This window comes from Pelobates fuscus, chromosome 1 (genome assembly GCF_036172605.1).
Source record: "Pelobates fuscus isolate aPelFus1 chromosome 1, aPelFus1.pri, whole genome shotgun sequence".
Taxonomy (NCBI): Eukaryota; Metazoa; Chordata; class Amphibia; order Anura; family Pelobatidae; genus Pelobates; species Pelobates fuscus.
In genome coordinates this window covers 237814397-237827656 of record NC_086317.1, presented here as the reverse complement: position 1 = coordinate 237827656, position 13260 = coordinate 237814397, and the positions used below count along the sequence as shown (strand labels likewise).

Genomic DNA, 13260 nt, shown 5'->3' with positions numbered 1-13260 from the left:
TGCATATCAATACATGTATCGTTGTCCAACATTGTCTACTTTTCTGACGCCATATTGTGGTGGAATCTCGGTAAAAATAAATTTAGCAGGCCGAGATTACCACGTGGCATGTGTACGTGCATATGCTGACGTATCGATCAGTTGGTTGCACGAGGCAAGATACGATCAGTAGTGTACGGAGCATGTGCAAGAATACAGGATGTAGTATTCCCCTCCTCCATTGTGCTGGACAGGCCATGCGGTCAAGCAGGAAGTTAATTCTTATTTGTATTGATTGGTCAAGAGAATGTGCGGGTGGAGCTTAATATGGGAGGAGTTATGTGCCTATATAAGGAGCCTGCACTATTGTCCGGGGCTCAGAACTTGTTGTATTTTGGTGACGCTAGTCCCTCTGAGTCCCGATCGGTGATCCAATAAAGAATCTCTTCCTTCCTGAAGAAACCTGTGTCCATCTCTCTGTGCTTCGCTTCCGTCAGTTTCTCCGGTATCATTTGGTGCATTGGCCGGGAAGCTCATCGTTCAACGGTAGCTGAGAGGCAGAGGCGTGAGACGGTCTATCTTTGCCCACGTTCTCTACGGCTGCACCCCTGAACTTCTGCGTGGACCTCCCTTCGTCTCGGCGCCACTGGTCTGTTGTCCAGGAGATCATCGGCCTCTACGTGAGAAGTGCTGGGGTGTCCCCGTCGATGAGTGTGAACTCAGGTTCAGGAACGAGGAGGTAAGACAACTGCTGTTTTAGACGGCAGACCCACTAGGGGTATACCGATTGTGCGGTAGGCCCATAAGGGGTTATTTGTGTATGGAATCTGCCCCCTCTGTCGGAGGGAAGGAGCGAAGGCGCACCGCTCAATCGAACGCTCTTTAGTCAGACCGTTTGATTTGGTTAGTCAGGCGGGGTCCTGTGTAAATAGCCCTAGCCGGACACCGGTGTCTTGTCTAGACTAGCGTTCTAGGGTGTATATTACGTTCGCTAGGTCGGAGGGACCGGGAGACTAAGCGGCGCCTGTGTAAATTCGGTTCGCTAGCTCTCAACCTATCTTGGCTAAGTGGGAAGGCGTGTAAATTTGGAACCCACTAGATTTTTGATAGTAATCGACTAAGAGGCGCCTGTGTAAATTCGGTCCTCTAGCTCGCTATATGTGGTGCTTGGGCAGTGTGGCTAACCAAAACGGGTGTATATAGTTTTAGGTAGTCCATCAAGGTACTGGCCAATAGTTTAGTTGGGAATTGTAAATGTGATAAAGATTGTTTAGTAAAGTGTATATCTTGTTAGATAGCGCGAGCTCAGCCGTCTAGCGAGAGTGTTAATAGTGTGTTGCTGTATTATAGTGCACGGTACCATAACCCTGTATATTTACTGACACTGTATATAAGTACTAATCATTGTCGTCCATTGCATGTTTAACACCATAACCACTAATAATTGTATTGTGACCTTAACTTGTGCTTTGGCCTATGCTAACCGTACTGTAACCGCTATTTGTAAAAGACGATGTTACTGGGGTGTGTTATAGACGGGTAATTCGTATATAGAGAATTATAGCGTGGGTGACTGTATAGTTTCGCCAAAGGGCATAATATTGATTATCTAGTGACTGGTGTAACAGCTGTGTGTGTACGGGAATTCCCTGAGTGTTTATTGTGTTATTGTATACGTTTCACTTGGTAACTGTACCACGTGGTGCTGTTGCCAGAGGAAACGGGTGTGACTGTTGAATAGTACGCGTGCATAGTATTCGTTGTCAGCGACGTTCCATTGATAAGTATGGGCGCGTCGCAGTCAACGATTCCGGATCCCTTAGGTTGTATGGTGAAGAATTTTAAAAAGGGATTCAAAACTTGTGATTTTGGGGTTAAAATGTCTCCTGTACGTTTGGTCACTTTGTGTACTAGGGAGTGGCCTACTTTGGTTGCGGCATGGCCGCCACGTGGCAGTTTGGATCCAACTCTGGTACAGCGCTTACACATGGCTGTATCGGGTAGGCCTGAACTTTACGGCCAGTTTCCTTATATTGATTGTTGGAGACAGGCCGTAAATGACTCGCCAAAATGGCTCCAGACATGCCACGAGGAGCAATGTCGCCTCATGGTAGCTAGGACTTGTTTGTCCACTGGGACTGGTGTTAGGCCCATTTTGGACACGCCCCCTGAGTCCGAGATCCCTTTGCTGCCCCCTTACTTTCCGTTAAGAGGAAGTGACGCTAATGCAGGAAGTCCTGCAACCCTTCCCTCATTGCCCTCATCCACTTCCGCTTCCTCCTCCAGTACAGAATCCACCCCCTCTCGTACTAAATCTCCCCTTCCGGAATCAGAGCCAACCCCCATTAGATCCGAATATCCTGATTTGGCGCCACTTCAGACTTCCGGTCAAGCTTCATCTAGCTCGACTCGAAGTGTTTTATTTACAACCTTTTCCCAAAACCAAGCTCCCACATCCCCATACCCTATTTCTCCCCGACTTGAACCTATGACTGACGCCCCTCCACGTAGCCCCATACAGACCCGACAACTGACCGGTACCCAACAATTAAAACACTATCAGATGCCTCTTCGTCTGAATCCTGGGTCAGCCTATATTGATGCCGCAGGCCAAATGGCACATGCTGACCCAGTCTTTGTATATGTCCCGTTCACGACAACCGATCTCTTAAATTGGAAGACCCACAATTCCTCGTATACTGAGAAACCACAAGCTATGACTGATCTGTTCACCTCAATAGTACAGACACATAACCCGACATGGGCTGATTGCCAGCAGTTAATAATGACTTTGTTCAACAATGAGGAAAGGACAAGAATTAATCAAGCGGCCATTAAAGCACTAGAGGATAAAGCCCGTACTTTAAACCAAGCCAATCCATCAGCATGGGCCGCAACACATTATCCCAACACCGATCCCGATTGGAATGTAAATGGTGCTGATATGGTTCAACTCAGAGCCTATAGAGACGCTATAATTGCTGGCATGAAAGCCGGAGGAAAGAAAGCCATTAATATGTCGAAGACAGTTGAGGTGATTCAGAAAAGTGATGAAGCGCCCAGTGTCTTTTATGACCGATTATTGGAGGCATACCGCTTGTATACCCCCTTTAATCCGGAAGACGCAGATAATTCCCGAATGGTGAACTCCGCCTTTGTCAGCCAAGCTTACGGAGATATTAAGCGCAAGCTACAGAAGTTAGAAGGGTTTGCGGGTATGTCCATCACCCAACTAATGGAGGTAGCGAATAAGGTATATATGAATAGGGAAACAGAAAGTAAGAAAGAGGAAGAGCGCAAGATGCGTAGAAAGGCAGACATGCTAGCGGTAGCGATCGCAGGCGTAGATAGACGGGGCCCAGATAGAGGCGATAGTAGATGGAGTAGGGAGCCTTTGAGTAGGAATCAGTGCGCGTATTGCAAGGAAGAAGGGCATTGGAGGAACGAATGTCCACAAAGAGAGCAGTACGAGAGAGACCAACCCAGGGCAGGTTACGGAAACTTTAGAGGCAGAGCGAGAGGTAGAGGAGGCCCCAGAGGGAGTAATTGTAATAGAGGGAGTAATGGGAACAGAGGAAGTGTTAGGGAAGATAGGTATTTCCCAGCAGCGCAAAGGTCCCGCGATAGAGAAGGCAGGGACTTTGTAGGATTGGCTGACACAGTCATGGAGGACTATTGATACCGACCGGGCTCCATCCCCCTTGGTCGAGCGGAGCCTATGGTCGATGTATCAATAGGGGGAAAAAGGAGTGCGTTCATGATCGACACTGGTGCTGAACATTCAGTGGTGACTAATCTAGTTGCTCCTCCATCTGGAAGGACTATTACTGTAATAGGAGCAACTGGAAGAAGTGCTGAAAAACCGGTTCTTAAAAGTCGACTCTGTACATTGGGAGGCCACGTAGTAAAACATCAATTCCTTTATATGCCTGAATGTCCAGTCCAATTGCTGGGACGTGATATGCTATCAAAATTACAAGCACAGATTACGTTCCTACCAAATGGAACAACATCCTTAAAGTTTAATGGACCTTCAGGTATTATGACATTATCTGTACCAAAGGAAGAAGAGTGGCGACTTTATACAGCGTTGACTAGCCAAAACCCTAGGAGTGATGAGTCCTTATTCAACATACCAGGAGTTTGGGCAGAGAACAACCCACCAGGACTGGCCCGCAATATTCCACCTATTAAAATTGAACTAAAACTTGGGGTTTATCCAGTGAGCCTAAGACAATACCACATCCCGCAGAAGGCTAAGAAGAACATCCAATCTTATCTGGATAAGTTCATACGGTATGGTATCCTAAAATTCTGTACTTCCCCCTGGAACACCCCATTGCTGCCTGTTCAAAAGCCCGGTACAGATGAGTATCGACCTGTGCAGGACTTGAGAGCAGTCAATGATGCGGTTGTTAGTATACATCCAGTTGTACCCAATCCATATAACCTGCTTGCTTTAATTCCGGGCGGGGCTACTTACTTTACAGTCTTAGACCTCAAAGATGCCTTCTTTTGCCTCCGAATTGCCGCAGAAAGTCAATGTATTTTCGCTTTCCAATGGGAGAACGCTGTAACGGGCTCAAAACGCCAAATGACTTGGACAAGACTGCCCCAAGGGTTTAAAAATTCACCTACCCTATTTGGTTCAGCTCTAAGTCAAGATCTACTGGATTTCGAGTCCATCCCAGGAGAGTGTGTATTGTTACAGTATGTAGATGACTTGTTGATAGCAGCAGTTACAAAAGAAATCTGTCAGCAAGCAACGCACGATCTACTACACATTCTCTGGAAGGCAGGATACAAGGTGTCTAGAAAGAAGGCTCAGTTGTGTTTGCCAACTGTCAAATATCTGGGATTCCTGAAGGTCAAAGAATTATGGGGCCAGAGAGAAAAGAAGCTGTGTGCCAAATACCGATACCCAAGAATAGAAGACAAGTGCGAGAATTCTTGGGGGCAGCAGGCTTCTGTAGGATATGGATTCCCAGCTACGCGATACTGGCAAAACCTCTGTACGCAGCTATCAAAGGTACAGAGCACGACCCCTTCTTATGGACCCAAGAACAGCAAACGGCATTTGAAGATGTGAAGAAGGCTTTGATGAGTGCCCCAGCATTAGGTCTACCTGATCACACACGACCATTCTACCTGTATGTACATGAGCAAAGAAGAATGGCTATGGGAGTATTGACACAGTACTTGGGATCATGGCAAAGACCTGTTGCCTACATGTCTAAGCAATTGGATGCAGTGGCCAGCGGACTTCCACCTTGTCTAAGAGCCGTAGCTGCAGCCGCCCTGCTAGTAGCTGAAGCCGATAAACTCACTCTAGGTCAAGAACTTTATGTACGAGTCCCACATGCAGTACAGACGTTGTTGGATTACAAAGGAAATCATTGGTTTAGTAACAGCCGTATGACCAAGTATCAAGCAATGTTGTGTGAAAACCCAAGAGTGCATTTAGAGACTGTAAACACCTTAAATCCAGCTACCCTTTTGCCACAACCTACTGAAAGTCAACATGATTGTTTGGAAGTAATGGATGAAGTATTCTCAAGTAGACCAGATCTTCGTGATTTTCCCATCCAGAACCCCGATGTTCAATATTATACCGACGGCAGTAGTTATGTGAAAGAAGGGATCCGCTATGCAGGATATGCAGTGACAACAATAGACAAGGTGATAGAAGCTCGGCCACTGGCGAAAGGAACATCAGCACAAAAGGCAGAATTGATAGCACTGACACGAGCGTTACAATTGGCTGAAGGTTTAAGAGTGAACATCTACACGGACTCCAAATATGCGTTTTTAACCACTCATGCCCACGGAGCTTTGTATAAAGAAAGAGGACTACTGAATTCAGAAGGCAAAGAAATCAAGTACGCAGCTGAAATCCTACAACTATTGGAAGCAGTGTGGGAGCCGAAAGAAGTCGGTATCATACATTGTCGAGCGCATCTGAGAGGAGATGGTGATGTAACCAAGGGAAATCGGATGGCAGATAGTGCAGCTAAGCGTGCTGCTGAATCAGGAAGACAGGAATATGTGGGGCATATAGCTGCTCTTATACCAACTCCACTGTCCCAATGGACTCCAGTTTATACAGCTCAAGAAGAGGAGTGGTTAAAGACTGAACCAGGAGGGGGCGGAGCCGAGCGCTCAAACGAAATGGCCGCAACTAACTAGAGCTCCGACAAAGGAGAACGAAAGACAGGGGTAAATTACCGTGCCAGACACACCACGGAGAGTGGACACCCCCCACCTCGATACCCCCGGTCGGGAGCTACAATCCGATGCCTTTCCTGTTCCCGCAACCCAGTAGGAAGACACGCCGGAGGCCTGGGGCCTTCCCCGGACCGCGTAACGCTCGAACCTCGTGGGAAATACCGGAGTGGCCGGAGACCTACTTGTACTCCCCTCCACACCAGACCCAGCACGCCCCAAAGCCCATCGAAATCATGGGCAAAAAAAACCACAAAGCCCCCCTGTCAACAACCAGAGACACTCAGGACATAGGCGCGATGTTACAGCGCCCAGCTACCGCGACGGCGGCTCAGGGGCAATTTGAGGGCCCGAAAGCTCCAGAGGGACCAGCAGATAGGCCCACTCACTCCACACAGCCCGAACTGAACACGGTGGAGCAGGCACTGGTACCCAACAAAACGCCGGCCACGAAACAGGACATAGCGGACTTACTACAAGAAATGCGGCGGTTACATGCTGCTGACCTGGACTTACTCAAGAAGGAAATCACAGCGGTTATAGTCCGCACTCAGACCTCCGAAGATGGCATCCTAGAGCTCAGACAGGAGGTACTGGACATAAAAGACACCATTAATCAATTGCAAGCATCCCAAACCGCGCTCCTAACCAGAGCTGACCAAGCCGAGGACCGCCACCGGCGCCTCAATGTTAAGATAAGGGGCATCCCTGACTCTGTCACTCTAACGGAATTACCCCACTACATCAGGAGGCTCACCACATCGATACTGCCACACACGCAGGCAAAGAAACTTACCTTCGAGAGCCTCTTCCGGATCCCGACACCACGGCAGGCACCAGCCGGAGCACCACAGGACGTGATAGTTCGATGCCACTCGACCACCGATAAAATCCAAATGATGACAGCAATCCGGGGCAAAACCCCGCTTAATTTTGAAAATGCGCAACTATCGTTTTACCAAGACATAACCCGCTCCACGATGCTATGGCGTAAATCGATGGGCCCAGCGACCAGCCAACTCCGCAACGCTGGTGTGGACTACCGGTGGGCCCTACCACGTACCCTCCTAGTCACCAGAGACGGGACCACGAAGAGACTGTCCAACCTACAAGAAGCAACCACGTACCTGCAATCTATGGGTCTCCCGGCACTACCTGCGGAAAGAGCAACTACCTCGGGCACACACGACTGGGACCCAGAGAGATCGGTGCCCTTCACCCCGAGAGTCAGCGAACGCCCAGCGGCCCCAACCTGAAAGAACTGTGCTCGATAACAGGGAACAGTGGTACCCGGCACAATTTGAACTTTGGCTAAATACACTCCGCTCACATGTTATCGTTTAACGTTAAGTTTATTTAACCTTGTTTGCCTCTATAATACCTCTCCTGTATAATAATGTGGCGCAATGCACACTTACAACGCTTACGGTGACATAGGTTACTCTATGCACAAAGGTTAGACACATACCAACACACTCAGATACTCTACTACACGGGGGGTTAAAACAACTCTGAAATGGCCTCATACCCACCCTCACGGAACCCCGGCAAGAGATAGGACCACTGTAGCGACTCCCCCCACACAAACATAAGTCTCTGCCACCAGTAGACACCCTATACTGAACACCACAGATAAACGATTACACTAGGTACCACAGGCGCCCACACTTCCTATAATGTTAAGGTGCAGACTACAACCGACCGGGCGGAGTATATGACACCGGGTAGGCACACTGATACCGCCTTCAACACCGCAGCACACGAATAGACGCACGACGGACGTACAAACACCCGAGAAACTTCTCAAAATTCACTTTATATACGTGCATATTTCAAACGACTTTAAAGTTCACTTTGTATGTGAACGTCTTATCACTTGTCAAAACTACAAATGGGAAGACACGAACAACACAAACAGAAACAATACAGCATGTAGAAGGTTCCGGGGTATGTTAACTACATGAATAGCTCAGGTCACCCACTGACTCCTACCATTGAAAAGCACTAGATAGCCTTAGCACACATGAAAGTGTACCCCCCGACTGCACCGAATATTTTATTGATGAACGCAGTGCTAGCTTTAATGTACTGTCACGACTATAATGATCCATGTCACGACACAAGAGCAAGGCAAAGGCAAACGAACCACGCTCCTTATTCTTACACATGTAGCCTGATATTGCAACCGGACGACACTATACACCACCTTTATATAGGCATCTTTCACCTGACAACACAAAGACGTTTTATAATATAAAATGAAGCGGACACTCATGTAAGAATGTACCAATGTTATTAACAACTGTTTATACGTGCATTTACCACGATACATGTATCCTTACTTTTTCTTACTTTTTCTTTCTGTAACGTACCCATAAAGCTTCAATAAAATAAAGATTGACAAAAAAAAAAAAAAGACTGAACCAGGAAAGTATTTGGAGAACAAGTGGTATCAGCTAGAAGATGGAAGAATAGTCATACCAGCATCACTAGCGGTAGAAATTGTCCAAAATTATCACAACGGGACACATTCTGGGAGAGACAGCACAGAAGAATCTCTCAGAAAACATTTCTACATACCAAGATTGTCCAACTTGACTCAGGCCATTGTACGAAGATGTGTAACGTGTGCTAAAAATAATGCAAGACAAGGACCAGTAAAGCCACCAGGAGTCCAGTTTATGGGGGGACTCCCCATGTCCGATTTACAAATTGACTTTACAGTGATGCCTAAATCGGGTGGACATCGTTACCTGCTGGTAATTGTGTGCACCTATTCAGGCTGGGTAGAAGCATGTCCTACTCGTACAGAGAAAGCAGGAGAAGTTGTGAGATTCCTGCTACGAGAAATAATACCCCGATATGGACTACCCTGTTCTATAGGATCGGACAATGGTCCAGCTTTTGTTCATCAGTGCCTACAACAACTGACTCATATGCTTGGTATAAAGTGGAGGCTTCATACAGCATATAGACCCCAGAGTTCTGGTAAGGTAGAGAGAATGAATAGAACTATTAAGAATCAGTTGGCTAAAATGTGTCAGGAAACCCAACTTAAGTGGAACGTTCTCTTACCCATAGCTCTATTGCGAATCCGCAGTACCCCTACCAGAAGGATGGGCCTCTCTCCTTTTGAAATCATGTATGGGCGACCACCTCCCGTACTTGGTAACTTAAGGGGGGACTTGAGTCAGTTGGGAGAAGGAATTACCCGGCAGCAGGTTGTAGAGTTGGGTAAGACTATGGAGGAGGCACAGAAATGGGTACAAGATAGATTACCTGTGAATATTTATCCCCCAGTTCATAGTTACCATCCAGGAGACCAAGTGTGGATTAAAGAGTGGAATAATGTACCGTTAGGGCCCAAGTGGAGAGGTCCTTATGTTGTTCTTTTGTCTACCCCTACAGCGATAAAAGTAGCCGAAGTGACTCCGTGGATACATCACTCCAGGGTTAAACCAGCAGCAGTCGATTCTTGGCAAGTTACAGCAGATCCAGAGAATCCCTGCAAGATCCGGTTAAAACGCACGACTCAGTCGGAGTAACGAGGAACTATTGTGGATTACAAATTGTATTATTTTTGGGATTTGGTGCGTGAGTGAGAAGGCCGCAATAAAGCCTGTCCGCCCACCGACGTATAGTTTATAAGCCAGGAAAGTCTCGAAGGGACTCCTGTGAAGACGAGCAGAACTCCATTCCCTGCAGCCCTTACATCCTGGAAGCTGAGGTGCCTTCGCACGGACGAAGACTGAGGATGACGGCGAAAGATGTGTTGATGATAATGTTTATTTATGTGTATTTTTATATTCAGGAAGGTAGAGGTACCGACACTCCTAGCTGTGAGGTATGCATTAAGACTACAAGAACAGGTAACCATATTTCCCAAACCCTAATTTGGCATTCACAATACGAGTGTAAAGGAGATGTATCGAGATGTAGATACCTAAATATAGACTATAGTGTGTGCCATTTAGGAATAGGAGAACCTAGGTGCTTCAGTCCAGAGTATCAACCCCGTACAATTTGGTTGACTCTCAGGAATGGAGATCCTCAGGGGACCCTAATTAATAAGACAGTGTTAGAATCCGTACATTCTTCGGGTGTTCTGCTATTTGATGCGTGTAAAGCGATATCAAGTGGTAGAAAGCCGTGGAATGTATGTGGGGATCTTAGATGGGAGAGGACGTATGGGTCTAATGATAAATATATTTGTCCCAGTAGTAAAAATAAATATGTGAGTCCTAGATGCCCAAATAAAGACTATAACTTTTGCCCATATTGGTCTTGTGTGGGGTGGGCAACTTGGGGACAGACAGTAGACAAAGACATGATAGTGACTAAGTTGCCTACCAGCCCATATTGTAAGTCTATGGAATGTAACCCAGTCCATATACTTATAAATAACCCCGATAAGTTCTTAGACAAGTATGGCAATTTATTTGGGTTTCAAATATACGGGACGGGTTTAGATCCTGGGACAGTATTGTTTATAGGGATAGAGACTGATACGGTATCCTCCCAAACTCATCAAGTATACCATTCCTTTTATGAAGAGATGAGTATAGATAATAAGATCCCCCATAATGCTAAAAACCTGTTCATTGACTTAGCTGAAAGTATTGCCGGTAGTCTTAATGTTACCAACTGCTATGTGTGTGGAGGTACTAACATGGGAGACCAATGGCCTTGGGAAGCAAAGGAGGTAATGTCCGGTTCTGAGGCAGTTGACCAACTAATATCTACACAAGCCGATTATCATATGAGTGTTAGAGGTAAATCTGAGTGGAGATTAAAGACCTCCATCATAGGTTATGTTTGCATAGCAAGGAAAGGAATAATGTATAATACTTCTGTAGGAGAATTAACTTGTCTAGGGCAAAAAGCTTATGATGATGATACAAAGAATACAACTTGGTGGTCGGCTTCAAATGTCTCAGAACCATCTAACCCGTTTGCTAGATACGCCAATTTAAAGGATGTGTGGTTTGATTTATCCATCACATCTACCTGGAGAGCCCCAGCAAATTTGTACTGGATCTGTGGTAAGAAAGCCTATTCGGAGTTGCCACAGGACTGGGAAGGGGCATGTGTGTTGGGTATGCTCAAACCATCCTTCTTCTTGTTACCTATTGAAACAGGTGAGACTTTAGGTGTTAAAGTGTATGATGTGAATCATAGGAAGAAAAGGGGACCCATAGAGATAGGCGCCTGGGAAGATGATGAATGGCCTCCCCAGCGTATCATAGATTATTATGGGCCAGCCACGTGGGCAGAAGATGGTACCTTTGGTTATAGAACCCCTATTTATATGCTCAACCGTATTATAAGATTACAGGCGGTGGTTGAGATTATTACTAACGAAACATCACAAGCGCTCAATCTTCTAGCGAAGCATAATACCAGGATGAGGACAGCAGTCTACCAAAATAGATTAGCCTTGGATTACCTATTGGCAGTAGAGGGAGGTGTATGTGGGAAGTTTAACCTGAGCAATTGCTGTCTTCAAATAGATGACGAAGGGCAAGCAATAGCTGAGCTTACTAGCCATATGGTTAAACTAGCGCATGTGCCTACTCAGGTATGGAAAGGGTATAATCCAAGTAGTTGGTTTGGTAGCTGGTATGAGTGGTTTGGAGGGCTTAAGGCAGTGGTAGGTGGAGTCCTACTGATTTTAATGTTGTGTCTACTCCTGCCGTGTCTTATACCCTTAGTAGTTAGGTCTGTGCAAAGCCTGATAGAAAATATAGCAGAAAGGAAGGCTGCTGCACAGATAATGGCAATTTATAAATATAAGGCTCTAGATCAAGGAGAACCAATGCAGGAAGATGAGTGTTGAAGATTCACATCATAAGTTAAGTCTGGTCTGGTTCAAGGTAACTTGCGGTGTATGCAAACTAAGGTTAAGTGATGCCTCAAGTAATTGTGAAATATCAAGAGGCATCAAAGGGGGGAATGTGGTGGAATCTCGGTAAAAATAAATTTAGCAGGCCGAGATTACCACGTGGCATGTGTACGTGCATATGCTGACGTATCGATCAGTTGGTTGCACGAGGCAAGATACGATCAGTAGTGTACGGAGCATATGCAAGAATACAGGATGTAGTATTCCCCTCCTCCATTGTGCTGGACAGGCCATGCGGTCAAGCAGGAAGTTAATTCTTATTTGTATTGATTGGTCAAGAGAATGTGCGGGTGGAGCTTAATATGGGAGGAGTTATGTGCCTATATAAGGAGCCTGCACTATTGTCCGGGGCTCAGAACTTGTTGTATTTTGGTGACGCTAGTCCCTCTGAGTCCCGATCGGTGATCCAATAAAGAATCTCTTCCTTCCTGAAGAAACCTGTGTCCATCTCTCTGTGCTTCGCTTCCGTCAGTTTCTCCGGTATCAATATATGGGCAGTTGAACATGGCTCCTTGCTGCATCTCCAACACACTGAGGGTATATTGTGATATCTGATCGAGGGCATGAGGTGTAAAATGCTATCTACTGATCAATTTGTAATTAACTAAATACATATGAGAGTTTGTAGATGATGAGCTTAGAAAGGTAAGTATCCTGTACAAGTTGAAGATTTAGCTCTTTAGACCAAATTATAGCCAAAACAGGTCATTTCTAGGTTGTGTTGTATTGGATAAGTCTGTAGAACTCTGAGACGTGATGACTAATCAGTTTAAGAGCAGTAAATACATTTTTAAAGTTCATTGCCTTTAAAGGCTTGATGGGTCTGGCGAAGAACAAGTTAATGAAATGGGTTAACTGGAAATATTGAAATCGTATAAATACAGCAATCATAGATTGGGGATAGAGGGGATATAGAGGACTGGTGAACTACCTCTGCCAAACGTAATAAGGTGCTAAAGGCAGGGGTGAACTTGGGGAGTTCTTTCAGACCTGGAACATTTAACTTGTGGAATACTGGAGTCAGAGGTGAGGGGATGTAGAAAGATTCAATGACCGTCTGTATTTCTTCAATATTTAGAGCATTGGCATTATGGAGGGATGTAGGCAGCCTAAGGCATAAGGAAGACCATGATGACTGGGGGGGAAAAAAGCCTTTG

The 13260-nt window shown here is 46.0% G+C and overlaps 1 protein-coding gene across 1 annotated transcript; it reads left to right on the top strand.

Annotated features, from left to right (window-relative positions):
- Nucleotides 1-3901: 3901 nt before the first annotated feature.
- LOC134612073 (uncharacterized) lies at nt 3902-9722 on the top strand (the record flags this gene model as incomplete). The annotated part of the gene is given in 4 exon segments (XM_063456486.1): nt 3902-4841; nt 4844-6003; nt 6408-7427; nt 8916-9722. Coding segments are annotated over 4 exon segments (3927 nt in total), but the record flags the coding sequence as incomplete, so codon positions are not given.
- Nucleotides 9723-13260: the final 3538 nt, after the last annotated feature.